This window comes from Tinamus guttatus, unplaced genomic scaffold (assembly GCF_059628265.1).
Source record: "Tinamus guttatus ecotype Peru unplaced genomic scaffold, ASM5962826v1 Tinamus_guttatus_pri_ptg000364l, whole genome shotgun sequence".
Lineage (NCBI taxonomy): Eukaryota > Metazoa > Chordata > Aves > Tinamiformes > Tinamidae > Tinamus > Tinamus guttatus.
The window spans coordinates 3,690,161-3,712,589 of record NW_028288898.1 but is presented as its reverse complement, the minus strand read 5'-3'; the positions used below and the strand labels follow the sequence as shown (position 1 = coordinate 3,712,589).

At 48.0% G+C, this 22,429-nt stretch overlaps 2 protein-coding genes across 2 annotated transcripts; one reads left to right on the top strand and one right to left on the bottom strand.

The window, feature by feature from the left end:
* Nucleotides 1–14,116: 14,116 nt before the first annotated feature.
* Nucleotides 14,117–17,415, bottom strand: FBXO45 (F-box protein 45). Its single transcript, XM_010223811.2, has 3 exons — nt 17,152–17,415; nt 16,721–17,077; nt 14,117–14,873 (listed from the first exon to the last, which is right to left on the bottom strand). The coding sequence occupies exons 1-3, from the start codon at nt 17,413–17,415 to the stop codon at nt 14,688–14,690; spliced, it is 807 nt and encodes a 268-aa protein (XP_010222113.2). The 3' UTR covers nt 14,117–14,687.
* Nucleotides 17,416–18,416: 1,001 nt separating this feature from the next.
* Nucleotides 18,417–21,915, top strand: WDR53 (WD repeat domain 53). Its single transcript, XM_010223809.2, has 2 exons — nt 18,417–18,903; nt 21,153–21,915. Exons 1-2 carry the CDS (start codon nt 18,427–18,429, stop codon nt 21,732–21,734), a joined length of 1,059 nt encoding a protein of 352 aa, XP_010222111.2. The 5' UTR covers nt 18,417–18,426; the 3' UTR covers nt 21,735–21,915.
* The last annotated feature ends 514 nt before the right edge of the window (nt 21,916–22,429 follow it).

The following is a 22,429-nucleotide window of genomic DNA, read 5'->3' as shown; positions in this document are numbered from 1 at the left end:
TGGGTTAGACCATGCACCTGGGATGGTCCTGCCCTCTGCTCCCGGAGCTAAGCCCTCTCCCAGCCCATGGCATGTCCCCACAGGCATCAGTCACAAGGCCGGACGCTAAGGAAGGGTGGAGGAGCCCTTCTGTGGGGTTCTTTCTCACTGCAGTCCACTCCCTGGCTCCCCATCTCTTCTCCTGCCCCACTCAGCCCCTCTTCTCACATCCGCACACACCCCTGAGCTCCTCTCATCCATCGCTCTCCCCTTCCAGCCTCCCATGCTAAGTCAGCTCAGCTGGATTTGTCCAAAACCAGCACAGAAAGGACTCAAGACTGATAGCTCACTGCAGCAAGAAGGCAGCCAAACCTGCAGCCTCCTCTCTCTCACAAGAAAATGGAAGCTGATCTGCACCAAAAAGGCAGCTGATCCACCTTCGTCTTGGGAAGCACCTAGTGAGAGCAGCACATGCCACCAGGTAATGCTCAGTCCTCTGCTTCCCAGGCCCTTGCACCAACAGGACCTTCTGCAATGGTTTGCAATAGCTGGGAGATGAACCCTTTTTACTGAAGTACGCCAGGCTGCAGAAGCCCAAGGGACAACATGGCCTGGGTCACCATCCACCCGTCACTATTAGGGTTTCAAGTGGTCTTCAACATCCTGTATACAGCACGCACACCTTGAGATTTTTTTGTGTGTCTTCACCCTAAATTTCATTTCTTCTCTGGAAGGAGACTGAGCTCTCTCATATAACTGACAAAAAAACCCTGTGGTTTCATTTCCTTCATTTTCAAGGAAGTTTGAAGAATAAAAATCAAGAAGGAAAATAGAGAAGCATTAATCGTCCAAGCAAACTGCAACAGATTACAGCAGCTTTGACGCTGAGCAAAATTCCCAGTGTTGCTTTAGGTCACGCAGAGAGCTGAGCCCTGTGTTTATAATCCCGTTCCTTCTCATGAAACAGCTGAAAGGGGCTGATCCCACACCAAGACCACTCGTGTTAGGGCAGGAAGGAGCAGCCAGAGATTTGGAAGAGGACAAGAAAGCCCAGAGATGTAACACACGGGCATCCCTACCTGAGGTAACACCAGTGCCTTGGTCGACCCAGAGGCTCCTATGGAATCTTCCGGATGACCCCCTGCTTAGCTCTTCACGCCCTGCCACCGAGCGAGGTGGTTCCCCCATGCCGTGGTCCTCCCCTCGGCCCAGGAGGAGCCGGGTGAGGCGGCAGAGGCCGGGAGCGCCTCAGGGAGCTCCCCGGCCCGCTCCTCTGCCCGCCTTTCACCACGGCTCTGCCCTGCAGGCGGGCGGCCCTGCGCGCCCGCCCGGCCCGCGGCGACGCACCTGGCAGCATGATTTATTTCACGCTTTCCCCACATCCTGCAGCCAGATGGTTTCAAAAACGGCCTGACGCTGACACTTACCCCCCTCCCTTTTCCTTTCGCCCATCCCTCTTGAGCACTTTTACCCCTATTTGGCCAGCTCTCCCGTGAGGAGAGTTTTGTGGTTGGTTGGTTTTTCTCCTGTCAGCACAGTAAAGGTGTAGGACAGAGCCAGCAGGAACTGCTGATCTGATCAGTTCGTCATCAAGCTTCAATCCAAGTCAATGGTAGGGGAGGATTAAAGTCCAAGAGGTTCTGCTGCTTGGAGCAGGTCCCACAAGGGCAGCTGTGCTCCTGGTGCTGTTTGAAAGGACTGTCATTCTCCATGTGGTTTTACACTTCCTCTATTTCTCATTTTCTTTCCCCCTTCATCTCTTTTCTCTATACCTGTTTTCAGGTATAAACCAAGAGAAAAGCTAAAAAAAGGGAGCCTGGAGAAACACGGCATTGCAGAGCATCCAAGAGCTTGCTACACTGCAGAAACACCCAGAGCAGAGTCACTTTCGGGTGGGAAAGGGAAGATTCAAAACTTATGCAGGAAGAAGATAGATGTACATCCTATGGCTGGAAGTGCTGAGGAGGGCGCCCTGCTGCCCTCTGCTTTTCACCTTGGCAGGCCAGAGGTTTCTGACCTGCTCCTAGCTCTGCGTGGGGCAAGATGAGCTGCGTGAGCTTGCAAAGCTGGCACACCTGGAGCCAAGCGGGTAAGGAGGGGATGTGGGGCAGCTGCGAGAAGAGAGACAGAGGTATCAGGGCAAAATGAAGGCACAGGCGGCGTCAGGGAAGGAGGGGAGATGGCAAGTCCTTGTTTCCTTCTGGCATGCTCTTCTTTGCCTGCTCGGGTGGTACCCATGTACTGACGTGCAGGCGCCGGGTTTGACCCTGCCCGTTGGTTTCCACACTGCAATGTGGTACCCAACAGAAGACACCGTGGGAATGGAGAAACTGCAACAGAAAGCGGAAAGCAATTCACTGCGGCTGAGGAGACCTCAACGCGCTCCTCCTGTCCTGCAGGAAATACGGTTTCTTCTAAAGTGGAACCACCAAGAGAAAGGGTCAATCTGGAAGTTGGCCAGAGCGCAGTGGCCACAACCTCAGCTAAGTCAGGGCAAAATGAAACAGAAATGGTTCTTGGTAGGCGTCACCTGCTCCCACAGCGATGGAGAACTGGATGCAACCAAACACTAATCCAACAGAGGAGGACAGGAGCCTTCAGGATCATATAAAGCATTACGGGGATACCTCCAGCTTGTGCTTGGCTTCTGCCCCATTCTGCCTGCCCCTGCTGTTTCATTTGATGTGCCCATAAATTTTGGTTGGCCAAAATTACTTCCTGTCTAAAAAGCAACTTCTATTTGATGCCTTTGCACAGACACATGAACATGACCCAGGCCCTCCAGCTAGCACCTGAAACCAGCGTGCTGACCTTTTCCGGAGAAGTTCACACCAAACCCTCGCAGTGACCACTTCAGGGCTCTCTTGCTAACCAACATCTCGCTTGCTGAACCTTGGCAGAAAGGGAAGAGCTGTCACACTTGTGAAGATCAGCACCTCTCTTGGTTCTCTCCTTGCTTTGCTGGGTGCTGCAAAGGTCTAGCGGCAGTGCTAGATCCTAAGGGGAAAGAAGCAAGCTCAAGCCCTTTGCTGCTTGGCGCTGTGATATCCTGGCCACTTCCTAAATGGGGAATCCAGCTCATTTATTCCCACAGAATAAGGAATTATATCCCTGGTCCTTGGATGGCTGAGGTACATTGAGGTAAACACCACAGCATTGTTGCTGCATTTTAACTGGAGCTTTGCAAGAAGCACAGCTTCTGCCTGGTGCATTTCTTGCAGTAGGAACTAAGAGATAGATGTCAGCAATTTATGATCAGCTTCAAAATCTGTGTTTTTTTTTTTTTTCTCCCTTCCTCAGCTGTAGCTGGAAAGACCTGCTTGCTTGTTTAGCCAGAAATGCTGCTTTCTTCTTGCAAGGACACACTTGTACCAGCATTAATGACTGAAACTTCAAGCTTCATCCTGATGTATCCAGCTAATAGCAAGCCCGGCAATACAGTAGAAGCTCCCCAATCTCAGTTATTAGTGGAACTGCTTGTTTCTTCTGTGCATTAGACCCACGGAGCCAGCAAAGCCGGCCTTTGCAGCAACGAGCTCAATCCCACGTGGACACCTACAGATGCTCCATGAGCTGGGAGGTGGTACCATCACCTCAGCACTGTGGAAGAAGCCCAAAGGGACTTAGGTGAGCTTCTAGCACTAGCGTTTGGGAGAGTTATGCCTGTGGGCTTGGAGATCAAAGACACCTGAGGATCTGGACCACAGCCAGGAACTCTGGCACTGTGGCACTAGTCCTCAGCGAGGAGCCATCCTCGAACCCCAAAGAGCCTCAGCGAGCAGCAAGTGTTCTCCGAGAGGCTCAGAAAGAAGACGTTAGTAGAAAGCAAAAGCAAGCTACAGAGAGCGCAGCCTCGTGAGGGAGAGGAAGAGGCGAGCTGGTCAGCCGCCCGGCCACATCCACTTCCCGAGCGCTCCTGTGGAAACGGCCGCGCCGCGCGTCCGCCGTTCCCGTTCCGAAGGGCAGAGCCGCGCGCAGCGCTTCTGCAGGGGCCACACAGCAGAGCCAGCGCCCTGTCCACAGCCCCCGCGCTTTCCTCTCCAAACGGGGCAGTAGGTGAGGCGTGAACAGGGAGGAAGCGAGTCAGGGAGGAGGTAGCCACAGAAGTGATCTCATTTCCCTGCCACGTACCCGCACGCAGAGCCGGCCCAGCCTGGTGGCTACGGCCCCGCTTTCTCTTGCGACATGCAGCTATCATTGTTCCTAGACTGAGGATCTGAGATCTGCTGGCCACGGGCTACAGCGGAGCAGTGGCCATCACACCCGTGGTCACAACGGATCCACCACCACCACAAAGCAAATGGCCTTCTTGGCAAGTGGTGAAGCAGGCTGGAGCGCAGAGCACCAACGAGCAGCACCTTTGCACTGGGGCCTGCAAGGGCCCTGCCTGGCCCAGGCAGCCTATTCTGAAACACCTTGCATTTCTATAGCAACTGGAAGCTAAATACATCCACTTGCTCATGACTCATGATCTAAGGCGAGGAATACTGGAAGCGTAGATGTGCTCAAGAACTGCTTGCAATGCATCTGCAGAAGCAGCAAGTGCCTGAAGGCAGGGAACAGAGAGGGCTATTTTTTCGTACCAGAACTCTTCAAGAGCTGAAAAACCTTATGATAAAGTTGCTTAAATCTATATCTTGGTCTTTGGTTGCATCTAGTCCCAAAAGCATTGCCCAAGATTTTCTTCAGGATTGCAAGATGCGGGTAAATTACACGTAATTTTTTTACCGCACTGTGATCAAAACCTGCTGACAGGTGATTTTTCAAGGCAGCAAGAAAAACATCTGACCCATGACTCCAGCATATTTACCAGACTGAGCTATCTGTCAGGATATCAGAGGCTTTTAACTCACCAGAAGGTTATTGAGAAGTCACTGCCCTGGCAGCATTCAGTAATGCAAAGTGCAACGGGAAAAATTACTCTGCGTTCAGTAATGCAAATTGTGACAGGAAAAATTACTCGCACACATGCTCCCTTCCTGCTGCTGTTCTGCTTAAGACAAGTGAGAAATGGTGTCATTAGTGTAGAGGGAAGCGAAAGTAGCTAATCTCCTTGCAGAGATAAGCATATACCCATCCAGCTTTCCCTTCTGGCCAGGAAAACCAAGCTTCCTATGATGCAGCAACCTCATAACATTTCTCAGGGTGGATTTCAATCATCACCTGAAGCAAGCTGACAGGTTCACACTCCAAAGCCTTCCTTATCTTGGTCTGCAGCCTTTGGGCCATTCCTCCCTACTGCCATATTTCACACTCACCTGAATCCTATTCATTAATTATTTTCCCAGGAATTAAGACCAAATTGTATGCTTAAGGTGGGATAAAATATCTTAGTAGACTACAAAGGATGAGACGGCGGCCTTGAGCTCTGCTCTTGCAAAAGATCCTCAACTGCTACAAAGCAAACTTGACATGGATCGCTTAAAGTGAAAACATCAGGACTTGAGGGTGCTGGTGCGTCCTCCTGCAGGCATGTAACTCAGCATGTGTGTGTGCAAGGGGATGGCATTTCGCACATGCTGCTTGTAAAACAGCTCTCTTCACATCTGTCATCCGCTTCCTGAAGACGCAAAGATCGTGCTGGGCAAATAAAAGGAGGTTCAGCACTGAAATCAGAAGTTCAAGAACGGGGAAAGAAAAGGAACACTTTGCAGAACACACAATCACACCCATTTTAGGAATATGAGTAATGAGTGATTAAAACTCTGTGTATGCATGAAGGTTGTGTGCCCCAAGACAGTCATTCACCTTTCCATCACCTGTTCTCTCTTGCCTCCCTCTTCTCCTCTTCCGCCCGGTTCTAGCAGCTCATAAAAGAAGAGCAACCAAGATATCGGACATTGTCCCATGAGGAAGAGAGTCCAGAGAGGCTCAGGTAGGACCAGATGGAACAGCAAAGATGGAAGCCGTAAGGTAGCACAGTATCTCCAGGTGGTTTTTTCTCCTTTTAGAGCTTAATACAGTTTTCACTGTGTGCAGCACAGCTGGGGAAGAGCTTGAAAAAATCCCTAGGGCAGATAAAAGTACAAGATGAGTTATTCAAAAGCACGTATGTAAATCATCTTTTTTGATGTGTTTCAGCTTTTTTGGCACATGGAGATCTTGACAGCATTATTATGCTAACTACAGCTTGTGGCTGGCTGTTCCTAGCGAGCTTTGATGAGCAAAGTAACCCTGCTGGTGCTTCTCACAGGGATAAGATACAACAACAACAACAACAAAAATACAGAAGCCTCAGCTGCAGGTCCAGGGAGCCCACAAGAAGATGGGAGGCTTAACACCGTCAAGGTACAAGCTCTTATGGTGGTTTCACACTTTTTCCCATTCGAGCACGATTCTGGTCTGCTGGTAGATGCGTGACACAAGTGTGACAATATGGGCTGAAGAGTTGAAATGGAACAAACAGGAAAACAAGCCCTGCTGCTCCACAAGAGATTGGCAAGTGCAGACTTGAAAAGGACAAGATGCCACTGCTCGTTTCTAGCTCGCAAAACTGCAGAAGTATAAACAACGTACAATCCACAACAAAGGGTTTTATTTTAAAATCACTTTTCAAGGCATTTTTCACAGCATCACAAAATGATTGAGGTTGGAAAGGACCTCTGGAGATCATCTAGTCCAACCCACCTGCTCAAGCAGGGTCAACTAGAGCTCATTGTGATGTTCAACCCTTTTTTTTTTTTCTTCTTGTGATGCTTTCATAAAGCATTCCCTGCAGTGAAATCCTTGAAAAAAAAAAAGCAGGAAAGCAGGTCAGTGAAAAATTAGATGAATATGTGTCAGACTAAAGGCTCATCCTACCCTGGAACAGCAGTGACATTTTATTGGAGCCTCTCAAATCCTATTCTGCCTCTAATCTTGAAATCACCGCTCTGTCTATTAGCTGTTAAGATCAGAAGCTTCTCAACTGAACAAGATTTGCTCAGCCCAGTTTGGGGTTCAATGAAGAAATATATTTCAAAAATTGTACCATTGTACCTCTGTTATCCATTGCTCCAAGGGAATTTCTCTCTCTCTCTCTCTCTCTCTCTTTTTTTTTTTTTTTTTATTTTTTCTCCAAGCGGACATAAATAATATTAATAAAGAAGGGCCCACGTGAAACAGTCATTCAGTTCAAAACTTGGGAAATGTGAAGCAAAGACTCCCATAGCACTGCTAATTTTGCCCTCTTGTGGGGAGGAGGAAGAACTCATCGTCAAGTTGCACGAATCGTACAACAGCATGAAGAACATGCTGCAGGTCGTATGAATGAGCGGATTCAACAGCATTGCAGGAAAACCAAAAAAACAAATATTGAAGGTTTCGCTCATTTTCCTTCCCTTGAATTATACCAAAGTTCAAGGTAGTTGGCTAGTCTGACAGATATCAAACACGTCCTACTCCTCACCGCTTCAAAACTCAGCTTTGAAAAGCCAAAAAGGATCCCAAAGTGCCCTTTGATTGCGCTTTTTGCCACAAATCTGATGGTCCCTGTGGTGTGAGAAGCAGCAAGGTCCAGAGGCCGGAGCCACACGCAACATGGATATTCGTGCTCTTGACAGCAGCCAGAGCCATTTAGAGAAGGTGAAGCCACTCTTCGTCTACTTGGAGGCAATATCAATCAGTGGGAGATTCCTTCCTAGGTAGCGGAAATGCAAAGATTTGGCTAGATCTCAAATATCAATATTGAAACATACAGGTGTCTGTCTTAGCTACACCTCAAGGACTTGGAGAAAATGACTTTTATCAGCAGTTGCATGACCGAACTAGGATGATACCGAGTTTGATTTTAATTCATTGCTGCTATCAGCATCCCAGTGAAAATGGGATAGCAAAAAAAAAAAAAAAAAAGAGGTGGCCATCTGGAAGACATGTCCACATTAAGGAAATAAAATTTAAAAATATATATCATCAGGAAACAGAGAGAAAAGCTAATTTGTACCAGGTTGCTATAGGCTCCAAAGGCAAACAAGAGAAGAGTACAGACAGATCACGGCCAACAGAAATTCAGCCTCAGCATGAGACACATGGACACAGCCCACAGGATCAAGGCCATCTGCTCCTGGCTGGTTTTGACACCTGAAACACAGCCAAAATTAACAAAACCAAATGGTGCGATGAAGTCATATGTAGGGCATCCCAAAACACATATTGCCCTATGCATTTTTGAATCGGGGGGGAAAAAAAGTAAAAAAATCTTCTGCCTAGCACGGCTACTTTTCCAAAACCATTTTGAGTTATTATTTTTTGTGACATCCCTTTCCTCATCTTATGGAAGGAAAAAAAAAAAAAAAAAGAAAAAGAAAAAGGCACACAGTTGACTTAAGGCCAGCAGCACTGTGAGCCAGTGCTGAAGCCAAGAGACTCCTGTATATCCCATAGGATATGCTCCACGAAGGAGCATACGGAGTTCTTAGCTTTGTCATACAGAGTCAGGTGATCTTCCAGGTCATGCTGCTCACCTCCCAACAGATGTCATGGCACATTTGCAACAAGAAATTTAGAGTTTACTCTAAGTAAAATTTTTACTCTAAAGAAAAAATTGCATCACTCACCAAAAAACAAACAAACAAACAAATCATGCTGGATATGCTGACACATCGTGGAGCCAAGACCTGTGGTGTGGATTGAGCTCTCTGTGTGAACTCTGAAGAGTTGATGTTGCTCATGACCAAGGTAGTCAAATTATTAAGTCAGAGAAGGGAAGTCACAGAATCATCACACAGAATGGTTGAGGTTGCAAGGGAGCTTTAGAGATCGTCTAATCCAACCAACTGTGCTCACCTAGAGCACATGGCACAGGGTTCCATCCAGGTGGGTTTGGAAGATCTCCAGAGAAGGAGACTCCACAACCTCTCTGGGCAGCCTATCTCAGTGCTCTACCACCCTCACAGTAAAGTTCTTCCTCACATGGAGATGGAACTTTTTGTGTTTCAATTTGCACTCATTACCCCACGTCCTGTCACTGGCCACCACCAAGAAGAGTTTGACCCCATCCCCTTTACATTCTCCCCTCAGGTATTTGTACATGTTGATCAGATCCCCTCTCAATCTTCTCTTCCCCAGGCTAAACAGGTCCCGCTCGCTTACATAGATGTTTGAGTCCCTTAATCTTTGTCGCTCTACGCTGGACACTCCTTAGAAGTCCCACGTCCCTCTTGTCCTGGGGAGACCACAACTGCACCTAATACTCCGGGTGCGGCCTCACCAGAGCTGAGCAGAGTGGCAGGATCCCCTCCCTCGACTCCTCCTCATGCAGGCCACAATCCCCCTGGCCTTCTTGGCCACGAGGGCACATTGCTGCCTAACGGTTAATTTGTCAACCGGAACTCCCAAATCCCTCTCCATGGAGGCGCTTTCCAGCAGGTCAGCCCCTAATCTGTACTGGTGCCTGGGGTTATTCCCCGCCAGGTGCAGGACCCTGTGCTCACCTTGGGTGAACCACATGACATTCCTCTCTGCCCAACACTCCAACCCGTCCATGTCCCTCTGAATGGCAGCACAGGCCTCTGGAGTGTCGGCCACTCCACACAGTTTGGTATCATCCACAAACTTGCTGAGGGTGCACTCTGGCCCCCCATCCAAGTCACTGAGGAACAAGTTGAACAGCACCGGGCCCAGTACTGACCCTGGGGGACCCCACTGGCCACCTGCCTCCAACTGGACCTGGCAGCATTTACCACAACCGTCTGAGCTCTGCCCTCAACCCACTCCACCATCCACTCATCTAACCCACAGCTCCTGAGCATCTGTGAGGATGTTATGGGAGACAGTGTCGAAAGCCTTGCTGAAGTCAAGGTAGACAACATCCACGGCTCTTCCCTCATCCATCCTGTCAGTCAATTCATTGTAAAAAGCTATCAGGTTGGCTAAACAGGACTTCCTCTTGGTGAAGCCATGCTAACTACTCCTGATCACCTTCTTTTCCTTGACATGCCTAGACATGGTCTCTAGGATGAGCTGCTGCATCAAGATGTTGCATCCTTCCCAAGAACAGAGGTCCTTCACATACAGTTTTTTAACCAGCTATGAAATACTGTGTGCTAGAAAAAATGATTCCAGCCTTTCACCCAGAAGGCAACTCTTCACTCCTGGACAAGCTTGCAGAGATCTTAGCCAAACTTTGATCTCCTAAAAGCAAATTCTTGATGCAAAGAGTTTGGAAGTGTACCAGGATTGAGAGTTGAAACCGTGTCAGTGGAATTCACATATGCTCTCATCTTATACGGCAAATATTTATTCCACATTCCTTTATTTCTCTCCCTCACTCAAGACCACCACATTCACCACACACTGACCCCTTACTTCAACAGACAGATGTCAGATAGAGCTGTCTGTCCTTCTCGAAGACCGCAGTGTTGTAATACAGCTCAGCTAACAGTTGAAGAGCTATTGGCAGAAGCTGAACCTAAGCTTCAACTGCTCTTCAGTTATTTGGACTTCAGCCAAGCCAAGAATTTATCACTTTGAAGGCTCCAAAAGCTATAGAAGGCTGCAAAACCATTTCTCACCCACTCAAGCTACCAAGGGCACATCTACTTTCTCCCAGATGTCTCTACAGGATCCAACCTAATTTTTGGCCAAACCAAGTTACCATCTTTATCTGAACTATGCCCACAAATTGCACAAGCCCTGGAATTCAGGTTGCATTTGGCAACTGAGATCCTCTGGCTAAACAGAACTTGGTATCGCAAGGGTAAAATTCACTCGTAGAGAAAACAGCATTTGAGACTCATCACAGACTGGCCCAAATCTCTCCCTCAATTCGGGAGCAGCACAAACCTTACAATCAATACCCAGAACCGAAAAGGGATACACTGGATGGGAAAAGTCTAAGAACTGATCCAGAGCAAAGTGAGCAGCCTGAAGTCAACGCGGCCTAGCAAAAGCTCATGTAACATTTGTGTAGGCATCACGTGAATGCAGATGAGCAGGAAAATATTTTCTGCTCTTCAAAGCTTTTTCACATTCTTAAGGTGAAAGAGAGAAGTCTGCAGAAGAAGGAAAAATAAATGACAAAACAGAACTGACCAGCAATACCTTAGCCTGGGAGGGGGCAGGCATTCTTCTCAACTCTTCACAGACTGAATCTTAAGCACGCAAAAATCTTCATTACATGAAAATATTTGTATAACAGCGAAAAGAGAAAAGCCTCGGAGAGTTGTTTGGAGGAAACGTGCTGGCCGAGGTCACAGGCGAGAGAGGAGGAGGACGTCTGAAATCCCAGCTCTCAGTTGCGGAACGGGCACCAGGCGCTCTACAAGACCTCACTGCCTCGCCAACTGCCACATCCAGCAACTTGGAAAAATCCATATCCAGGAACTCAGAAATCCCTGTACCAGACGCACAACTTTCAGCATGAGACCTAGACTCAAAATCACTAATGAGTCATTTGTGATACATGTGAACATCCTCTTCCAGCCACAAGAACAGGGTGAATTCTTCTGAAGGTGGCTGTGGACAGAGACAACGTTCTTTCAGTGGAAATCCATCTGTCTTCTGCTAAGTAATCCGATCTCCCAAGGTACAGAAGATGAACAAAGATGGCCTCAAAATGACCCACCAAGGGGAAAAATATGCAAGCAGAAGGGTGCTTGGCTTGACAAGGTTCTTAACTTCATACAATTGAATATGTCCACACACGGGGAAGGCATAACGAGCTCAGTGAAGGCTGTTTAAGAAGAAATATTGACAGAGAACATTGAGATTGGATCTAGTAGCATGACTACCTTGAATTGCTTATACTCGGGCCTGCTGCCTCTCTCACGGTAGTTTTCAAGGATGGCGAGGAAAAAAAAAATCAAAAGACAAGTTTCAATAGTTAATGCTGAATAATAAAATACTCAACCAACCAAGTGGACGTGTCACTGTAATATTCTCACCAAGGCGCTTGCGATGGCCCGAGGTTAAGAGAGCGCTGACAGCGCGAGAGAACACATCCCTCCCCGGGAGAACAAGACTGGGAACGCTTCCTCGGTGCTCAGTGCTCTGAATAATGCCCGTTGCAGAAAATGTAATTTCCAAGGCAGTGTTACGAGATGACTGATTTTTCAAGCCCTCGTAACCGTTAGCCAGATTCTCGCATTTTAAATACTTACGCAGCAAATCACCCAGTAATGCTTTCATCTTCTTGACAATAAGAATCTGTTTTGACACACCAAACCACGACTTTGTTTTTCCAATCAGGACGTCATGAATTTCATCACAACAATGCACACATTTTTTTCCTTCTCAATTATAGCAGTTTATTTCAATATTTTGTACAGCTAGCATTGGTCTCCAATAATAAGTGTAATCTTACATAAGTGAATCCCTCCCCAAAACCCACCCGGGAGGAAGGAATGTTCAACTTTCACAATTTCTGATTTAGAGGGAAATTATTTCTGGCATAAGACACAATTTGAAGAAAGGGAAGAAAGATCTAAATTTGTGAATAAAATCCCTCGGAAGGTCTCATGGTTTACTTACATCTACTTGGATTCTGAATAAGTGCAGAGGTCATGTCTTTCAAGGCTGCAGGAAGAATACATTCACCTAAGAAACAATTTTCTTCTCTGCAATGGGACAGGCTTTTGTTTCCTGTTCTCCTACTCCACGCCACAAGGCTCTGCTACGTCGATACATCCTTTACAGTCTACACACAGTCACCATTTGCAACAGATCTTTCCAGAGGTGCTCGCATACAGGTCTTGCTTCATTTATTCGGCTGTTTGCAGTACCGTTTAAAACATATTCATTTCTTACTGTGCATTTGGTTGTTTGAATGCAGACAGGAGAAAGTGACCTCAACAGACATTGCCTTTAAGGAATGAACTACATGAAAAACAAATAAATACTTCAAAATCCTTCTGAATGATAATAATGTACATACTCTGTTCCAGTGCAGAACTTCATGGCCTGTTAGGTATAAAGCCCTCCAAGTACAGTTCATCAGCCACAGATGAAGAATCCCAGTCATCTGCTTGTACTATTTTCCTTACATTACTTGAGTAGTGGGGAAAAAACCCAACAAGGTAGAGGGAAATTCCCTTCTCTTCCACAATCAGAGATTTATCAGTGTCTGATATTAAGCAATTCACATTCTCTAGAACAAATAAAAATAAAATGAGGTTTTATAAACATTTCCTTCTCCCTCCCTCCAAAAAATAAAACAAGAAATATAACAAAACAAACAAACCAAAACATGCCATCAGCAATTTTGAAGCAGTTACTAAACCTGGGGAAACACCGCCAACAAGACACGACAGGCAAGAGCTAGCCACAGGGCTTAGCAAATTCAATTCCTATTAAAAAGGAACCCATTCTAGAGGCTAAATCAACTCTATTTGGGTGAAGGCTGATAGACACCTAGACCTCTACAGACCTTCAACCACAGAGATTTTTTCTTTGCTACACCCTTAAGCTTCACAGCCTTTTCAGCCTATACGTCAATGCCATTACGCTGTTGTTTTTGCACAAAAAAAAATAAAAAGAGAAAGAGTACCAGTGAAAAGCCCAAACGCTGAACCTGATCCAGAACCTCCAGAAGGAAGTGAGAATTTTACTAGTCCTGACTGAAAATGGGCAGGTGAATACTTGGGATTTTGACTTAAAGACACCTGTTTAAGCCACGTTAAGTCAAGTCTTAAATCCTCATGAAAGCTTACATTGAAAATAAGATCTTGACTCAGAAGACTTGGTTCTTCATTATTTCGAAAGCCTCATTTTACAAGAACGATTAGAGCATACAAGACTTCTTTTAGAAGAAATCTGTATTTCTTGGAATCAAAAGGAAGATAAGCTCGCTACAGTGCTGCACCTTGATTTTGTTTTCTTTTTTTTTTTTTTTTTTGTAAAAGGGGACCACAAATCTGGGCAAAAAGAAAGCCATTGTGGAAATTCCTCATGTTTCTTGAGAGAACAAATATACTGCTAAAGCTACGGAAACTTTCAGCTACGCAAAAACGAGCCAATGTAGCACCTTACTCCACAAGAGCATCCCAAAACGCTTTACAATACAACAGAAGTACCCTTACATGAACATTATGCACCTGTCTGAGGTTTTTCTGATGCCACGTAGTGGGTTTTATTTTTTTCTTTTGAGAAGTTAAGTCCCGATGACAATAAAACAAATTCTTTCTTTTGTTTCAGCTGTCCTTTTCAACGTCTTATATATATATACAACCTTTAAAATACACTTAAAAATAGCTGCACACGTTTTATATCGTTCTACTAGAGAAGGGCAGTCCAGACAGACCATGCTTCTCAGTGTATTAAAAAGTGTAAATAAAACCCAACCAGACTTATGCTCCTCTGGTACCTAGGCCGGTCCAAAGGAGGGAAGGGAAGGAACAAGCAGTTTTAAAATGGGAGTCTTTCACAAAACACGCTACTTACACATCTCAGGTTAAATTCCTCAAGCAGTTTTATATCAAATTCTTCCTTAAATATTTGAGGTCGCGCGCTGCCATCTTAGCAACGACATCTGTTGCAACATGCATGTGTCAGCTTCCCACTAAACCAACTGCAACCCTGAGGATATGTCTGGCCTGGTAGAAAGAGGAAATGTAACACAATTCCTGAAGTATGGCTGGTCCTCCATTGCGAAATCCTGTATAGTTTCCTTGATGGTTCTCGGACGCACACCCACACTTTGCTTTTTTTCCCCCTTTAGTTCTTTCTTCCCTCTAACCCACAAGCAGATTTCTCCTCCACATCCACACCTTGAGGTCCCAACGGTGCAATCCGCATCATCCATCCAGAGGTTTTCCCAGGTAGACCAAAGTCACTTCCGTGTTACCATACACGGCCGACACCGCGGGATACAGGCAAACTTTTGGCAGTCCTCTGAAGGCAACTCCCAGGAATTCATAGCCCCTCTCGAACGCTAACGTCTTGTCTTCCATGTCCAGGATCACGCGAATCCGCTCGCCTATCTGCAGAGGGAAATACGAAAAGGAAGAAACCAAGACAAAAAAAAAGGAAAAAGTCAACTTATTCAATTGCAGGAAATTAACGCAAAGCCCGGGTGCAGTCCAGCAGATCACCTCAAAGCGAGGCTTTCCTGCACTCCTTTGCCATCGAAGTGCTCCGTTTTACTGATAAATTTAGGATTCTGAGTACCCGCGCTGGCAGCTTGCCATGGGCAACCTCTGTCTAACCAGCAGCGCAGCAGCAAACACAGCCCTTCAGCTCAGAGCACCGCGACAGCGCTGAGAACCAGCACAACACATTGCACTCCCTTCGAGCGCCGCAGCCTGGGCGAGCTTCACAACAGCCTCCGGCCACCTCACCCAGACCCTCTCTTCAGCTGTTATCACTGAGCAGCAACGTCTGTGAGGAGCATTTCTAAAGGCAACGGACCTGCTTAGAGAAAAGATAAGCGCAGCATATAAAATAGAGCAGAATATTGTACCATCCGGATAAGTACTGTCACCATCAGAGTGATTCCTTTATGGAGGCGGGAAAAAAAATACAGTATAAAGCGTAGGCAAAGGGAGCACGAAAAAAAAAGGAAAACCTAATTACAAGAGGGATGTGGAGCTGCTGGAGAGAGTCCAGCGCAGGGCTACGAGGATGGTCAGGGGCCTGGAACATCTGCCCTATGAGGAGAGGCTGAGGGAGCTGGGCCTGTTCAGCTGGAGAAGAGAAGGCTGAGAGGGGATCTAATCAGTGTCTATAAGTACCTCAAGGGAGGCAGTGAGGAGGATGGGGCCGGCCTCTTTTCACTGGTGGCCACCGACAGAACTAGAGGAAACGGCTGAAAACTGAAGCATCAGAAGTTCCACAGGAACTTAAGGAAAAATCTATTGACAGTGAGGGTGCCAGAGCACTGGAACAGGCTGCCCAGAGAGGTTGTGGAGTCTCCTTCTCTGGAGATCTTCAAACCCGCTTGGACGCAGTCCTGTGCCACGTGCTCTAGGTGACCCTGAGTGTGCAGGGGGTTGGACTAGATGATCCCTAGAGGTCCCTTCCAACCTTCAGCATTCTGTGATTCTATGATTCTATTATATATATATATATATAATACACATATGCATGAGTGGAATGACCACTGGATGCAGCAGGATAACCACGCACATGATGCTCCCTGCATTCACTTAGCACATCTTTCAAACCTCAAGGCAAGCCAGGGAAACCAGCAGCAAACAGAGCACGATCCAGGACAAACTTCCGATGCTCCACATGCCAGCTCCGGGTTGGAGTTTTCTTCTCATCAATGCATTTTTTAATGTGGAGTTGCTCTTAGTATATTATATAAAAGCAGCTCGTTATGCACATTTCACTAAAGATAAACCACCTTAAAAGATCACCAATACAAGCCCCAAGGAGTTAAAAAAGCAACTGCAGAAAAAGCAAATGAGAAAACCCCTCACCCTTGAGGCCACAAGAGTCTCCCTCGTTTTAAAAACTGTTCTGGTCTTATTGCTACATAAAAGCCGATAAAAAAAAAAAAAACGGCCACAAATGGTCCAGTTGGGACTAGCGGACAAACTGTCGCTGTGAAGGCGGCCCAAAGAGCAAACGTAAAACCACTTTGACACAGGCCGAGGGGCAGCACAGCGCTTCCTCTTTGGTAACGTCTACCTGTCTCAACAACTTCCCAGCCTGGCCCAAGGACGCTGGAGTGGGAGTCGTGCCCAACGCCACGTGCAAAGGTACGTGGTGGGTATGTTAAATGAAGAGGGGAGCTCCCAGCGCACAGGGCAACAACTCGCCTTCGGCGGGGAGCGCTTTGCTCCAGACTGACCCAGGCGCTCAGCGTGGGCGCCCGCTCACCCACCTGGTACTTGGGCGCGTTGTTGCACTGCGGGAAGCTGCCGTTGACCTCGCCGTTGTGCAGCAAGTTATTGTCCACCAAGTTCCAGCCCCAGCTCTGGTCGTCGCTGCCCAGCAGCGCCACGTAGCCCTGGCACTGCATGGCGGCGCGCTTGGTGGCGATGCCGATGACGGCCACGGTGCCGAGGGGCCCTTCCCACCACACCTCCCAGGCGTGGCGGCCCTCGCTGAAGCCGATCTTGGCGCGGGCGCCGTCGGTGCTCTGCGCGATGGGGTTGCGGTGCAGCGTGAAGCCGTTCTTCTTGATGTAGACGTTGCGGGAGCAGTCGTTGGTGCTGAAGGCGTGGTGGAAGGCTCGCACCTGCACGGGGGAGGACGGCACGAGGTGTCGGGGCGCGCGGGGGCCGCGCGGGGCGCGCGGGGGGCCCGGCTCACCTTGCCCTTGTAGGTGGGCACGTTGCAGAGGATGTCGGTGCGCAGCGCCTCCTCGGCCAGGCAGCGGGCGGCCAGGCTGCGCCACACCTCGCTGTTCTCGTCGCCGTGCAGGACGCGGTGCCAGAGCTTGCAGACGAGCGCGCAGCTCCGCAGCTCGCGCAGCTCCAGGTAGGAGAAGACGAGCTCCAGCACCCGACCGGGCAGCCGCCAGCCCGCGCCGCCCGCCGCCGCCGCCGCCGCGCCCCCGCCGCCGCCCGCCGCCATCGCCGCCCGCTCCCCGCCCGCCCTCCCCTCCGCGTGCCGCTGCGCCGGCCCGCGAGCGCGGCGGGGCCCGGCCCGGGCCGCAGGGGCGCCGGCCGCCAGCGCCCGCCCCGCTCCGCCGCCGCCGCCGCCGCGGGCCTCACGGCGAGGGGGCGCGCGCGCGCCGCGCCGCCATGACGGCTGCGGGCAGCGGCGCCGGACGCGGCGCGCGCGCATGCGCGGGGCGGGGCGCCGAGGTGAGGAGATGGCGGCGGCGGCCGCTGGGCCCCGCGCCCGGCGGTGGCTGCTCGTCCCCGTTACGGGCCGAGCCCGCCTCGCTTCGCGCGGCAGCTCCCGTCACCCTCCCGCGCGGGCTGCTTCCGTCCGATGCTTACGGCACTATTTTAAATCGTTTCGTTATTTTCCTTCGTTTTCTTTATTTTATTCTTCCCCCTGTCTTTCTCCTCCCTGTGGCAGCGTCGGGGCGCCAGCCTGGCGGCGGGGGAAGCACGTGGGCTCCCAAGCAAATTTAAAGTGGTTAAAATTTAAAGAAGAGTTGAAACACGTGGGGTTTATGTTGCCTTTGAGCCTGTGGAGGCGGCATAAAGTAATGAAGAGCAGTGCCGGGGAGCAGGGAGCTCCGTGCTCACCGCTGAGTAGTTTTGGATAATCTGTTTTAACTCTGCCCCAAATCTGGCCAACTGAAAATCATACACAGGAGAAAAGAAAGCACCACGGTGTAAAAGGTTGTGTTTCCCTCACTGGGAATCTTTCCCCTTTCTCCTTTCCAGTGGGCCCTGCTTGGAGCGGTGCCTCTGTGCTGCCGGATGCGCTGTGTCCACGTTCGCCGCTAAGAAGCCCCGGAAAAGGCGATTCCCGCTCAGGTAGCCGCTTCGGTGTGGCAGGGCTGGCGCGTGTCCTTTGCATGAGCCTGGTTCTGCCACCCTGCCCCTTCCCAGGTAAGGTTTATGCCACCAGGAAGGTGCCTTCAGCTCCGGACAGCCGTTTGGTTTGGTTCGCAGGCGTGCCGGGAACATGGCGGTCAGCTGGACGGGTGGACACTCCTCCTCTATCCTGTGCCTGGACGTCAGCGCGGAGGGGCTGGTGGCCTCCGGGGCGGAAGGCGGCGAGCTGGCCGTGTGGGACGCGAGAGGCGAGCTGGCCGGGCGGCTGCAGCTCCCCGGGGCCGGGGACGTGGCCGCCGTGGCGTTCTCCCCAGCCTGCCCCGCCAGGCTGTTCGCCTCCCACGGAGCAAGCGTCAGCCTGCTGGACGCGCGCGCGCTGAAGGAGCCTGCCCACCGCTTCCAGGTGAACGAGGAGGAGATCAACTGCCTCGCCGTCAATGAGCCTGAGAGCGCCCTGGCCGCGGCGGACGACGCGGGGGCGATAAGGATTATAGACTTGGGAAACAAGAAAGTGAGCCGGACCTTGAGGCACTCAAACATCTGCTCCTCTGTTGCCTTCCGGCCGCAAAGGCCGCAGAGCCTTCTTTCCTGCGGGCTGGACATGCAGGTGATTTGCTGGAAAGCTCTTTACCTTTCCTAAAGCAGTTTTGGCAGAGAAGCTAGCACAGAATTAAGCCTGGTAACGCTGCTTTTTGCTCAGCAGTTATTCTCGCTGGCTTTGTTTTCATTAATAGTTACAGATGTGACAGGGAGCAGCGCAGAGCACACGGTGGCTGCACCAGCCCTGTTTCACAAAGCAGAAACCCCAGGTGTAGATGCCTCTATGAGCGTGTCTAAATTATGGCTACAAAAAAAATCTTGATACGAGTTAGGAAAACACAAAAAACTTGAAGCTTGACAAGGCACTAGCAAGAATACTTTTAGATAAATAAATAGAAATCCAAGTGGTATGTACCACTGCAAGGATTAGTTATTTTTAATTCATTTTTTTATCCTTTGTTCACAGTACCGTCTTGAAAGCGTTGCGTGTGCCTCTCCTTCCCTCCTTCAGGTGGCAATTTTGCCTTTTGTGTGCCCCTAACAGAAGCATTTTTAGCAGAAACACTGAATTGTCCTGGTGTTAGTGGAAGGCCGAGTTACACTGCCAAAGGTGGCACCCAGTATCACCCAAAGCAGATGTTGAAATGGGACCATGGGCCTGCTTTAGAGCGAGGAAGTGTTTGAGTGCTGCTTTTCCCCTCCTTGTACGTTGGAGACCACTAATGGCTGCAAAAAAAAACACCTTCTGTCCCACGAAAAGAGCAAAGATGTAAACAAGCTCCTCTGCTTGAGAACAGTTTTAAAGATCCCTCTTTAGGTGTCCAACAGAAGGAAAATAGCTGAGATTAGAAGGATCCCTTCTCCAAAGGTTCCCAGGACTTTAGTGGGGTTAAAGATGGATTTTTTTTTTCTTTGACTAAGCTAAAAGCAATCAGGGGGAGTACATTCTGATAATTTCCCTACTAAGACCAGGGTTTATATAAATTCAGTAAGTAGATAAGAGTAAAGTAGAGGCCGATTAATACAAGTTTCTCCAGTTTTGACTTTGACAGATCTCCAAGCACAGTTGGCAAAAATATCAATACAGAATTGTAAATGAAGCACTGTGTGAAACTTTTTAGAGACACCCGAATACCAGTTTGAGAGCAGTAAATGCTTGGCCCCTTAAAATGGTTATGTATTTTCGTGTGTCTGAGTGTAAATTTGCAAGACTATGTCAAGAGACTTGATCAGAATTTAAACCATTTCTATAATATTTCTCTGTGAGGGGAAAAAAAAAGATTTTCTTTGACACTTTTAGCATGTTTTGCCATAGTTGAGCAAAATATTTTTTAGGTGAAAGTCAATACCCCAAAATAGTAGATATTTATGAGTGTTTTTGTACAATGAAAAGAGCATTTTTACAAACATCAAGGCTGTCTTTGGGATATACCATTTCATGGAGAAGCTGAGCTGTAAGACCTTAAGTGCTGTGCTGCAGCATGTCTTTAGACAAGTCATGAGCTTCATAAGTATGAGAACCTTTTCTGGGCTTGCACATCGAGCTCTTGATGAAGCAGCTAGTTCAAGAGGATAGAAACTTGGGTCACTGTCAGAAAAAGGGCCACGGAAGCAGAAAAAGTGCCATGAAAACAGAAGATGCCTAGTTTTCAGAAAGCTTGTTACCAATTAGGTGCTTTACCACTTTATTCCGACGAATTCTCCTAAGCTGTTGCAGTGCTGTCAAAGATAACTGGACTATTTGATTTAAGCATTTGACCCAGCCTCTCCGATTCCCTCTGTTCTGCTCCGTCATCATGGAAGGTTTTCAGAGCAGTTTTAATGGAGCTGCAACAGCGAGTGCTCAAATGGAAATGTACAAACAAATAATTGATAATATTTGGATGTCTCTATGGGATTTGGCTGCTGTAAATTCAGAGTCAGTATGACTTTTTCTGTGGCCCCAAATTTAAAGTCTTTGGTACTAAAGTTCTAGTGCAGATGTTGAGCAGTAGAATATGTTTAGTAACAACAGATCAAAACTCTCATGAAAAACACAAAGAACACATAAATAGTGCATTAAAGACTGACTTATGCCTCTATATCTGTTGGTTCTAAAAATTCTAATCTAATCATATTATTGTAAATAACATTATTTTTTCTTTGGTAAATAATTGCATTTTTTTAAGTGGTGCAGTTTCTACTGCCGAGATGAACACAACATCTTTCAACATCAGGGAAAGGATCTGATTTTACCTAAGGCTCAGAGGCCTTAGGTAAATAATTTTGAAATAAAATTGAAATAAAATCGACTATTCTTTTTTTTTTTTTTTTAAGGTTATGCTGTGGAACCTGCAGAAAGCTCGCCCGCTGTGGACAACCAACTTGCAGGACAGTGAAATGGAGGAAGCTGGTGCACAGGCAGCTGGCCAGTTCTTTAACCCTCCGCTCGCACATTCCCTGTCCGTGGCATCGTGTGGCAACGTTTTTGGCTGCGGAGCTCAAGATGGTAAAGTCAGGATCTTCCGGGTCACCGGCGTGAAGTTTGAGCAGGAGCTGGCGTTTCAAGGCCACAGTTTGGGAGTCTCACAGGTGCTTTTTTTGCCAGCTGCATATTGGCTGCTGACTGGGGGAAACGATGGCAAAGTCTTGCTCTGGGATGTCAGCAGCGGTGTTGGGAAACAACAGAAAAGCCCAGCTAGATCTCTCCAGAGAAGAAAGGCCCAGGCATCCACCAAAAAAGAGGGAAAGCTGAACAAAGCAACTTTGAGTGAAGATGCTGAGATTTTACCAAAGCTAACCATTGAACACGGAGAGAAGGTGAACTGGCTCTCGTGTGCAGAGCTCAAAGGCTCCAAGAGAGTATTAGTTGCTGATCAGAGCAGTTCTATATCTGTATACCCCTTACCAGATGCTTAGATGCTGAAATGTTTAGAGAAATTTGTGGTGAGGAATCATTTCTCAGGGTGTTTGAAATGAGCCCAGTTAAATTTGCTGATGGGGAACTGAACAGCAAAACCTCCTGCAACCTCAGGCGCAGCAAAGGATTTGCTGTGAAGTTTCATGCAAATACTCATGATGCAGCTGACCTCGCACTGATTTATTTGTTTGTTTTTCAGTGACTGTTAATATTCACTGCAACTGTTTTGTGTAGGATTGGTAATTGACTGCCTAAATTTAAGTGAAACTTGCTTCAAGAGATTTGAGGAAATATTATTTCAAAGCTGACATGATGTAGTTAAGGCTGGAGGGAAGACTTTCACGCTAACAGAAACCCACAATACTAATTTTGGATGCTGAGCAGTAATAAAGAGGTGACTGGCTGAGCTCCTTGTGTTTTTACAGGGAGTCTGAACTATTTCAGTGCTTTACCTTCCCTGATGAACCATGTCACAGTTAGCTTAAATTGAACACCGTATATTTTTCGTTAATTAGTGGCTGGATTGAAGACTAGAAAAGCATTTGCCAATTAACTTCTCTAACGAGCAGTCACATTCCCATAACAGTCACTGTTAACTGTAATTTCTTCACACTGTAAGCAAAGGAACCACAGAAAAATGTTAACAACTGCTTACTTGGTCAGGCATCTTACACATTTAGTTTGCTTTCAAAAG

Excerpts from the sequence above, each read along its gene's own strand:
- FBXO45 (XM_010223811.2), bottom strand. The coding sequence starts at position 17,415 with ATGGCGGCGGGCGGCGGCGGGGGCGCGGCGGCGGCGGCGGCGGGCGGC. Across the intron at positions 17,078-17,151 it reads TGCCCACCTACAAGGGCAAG|GTGCGAGCCTTCCACCACGC; the intron begins GTGAGCCGGGCC and ends TCCCCCGTGCAG. Across the intron at positions 14,874-16,720 it reads ACAACGCGCCCAAGTACCAG|ATAGGCGAGCGGATTCGCGT; the intron begins GTGGGTGAGCGG and ends TTCCCTCTGCAG.
- WDR53 (XM_010223809.2), top strand. The coding sequence starts at position 18,427 with ATGGCGGTCAGCTGGACGGGTGGACACTCCTCCTCTATCCTGTGCCTG. Across the intron at positions 18,904-21,152 it reads CCTGCGGGCTGGACATGCAG|GTTATGCTGTGGAACCTGCA; the intron begins GTGATTTGCTGG and ends TTTTTTTTTAAG.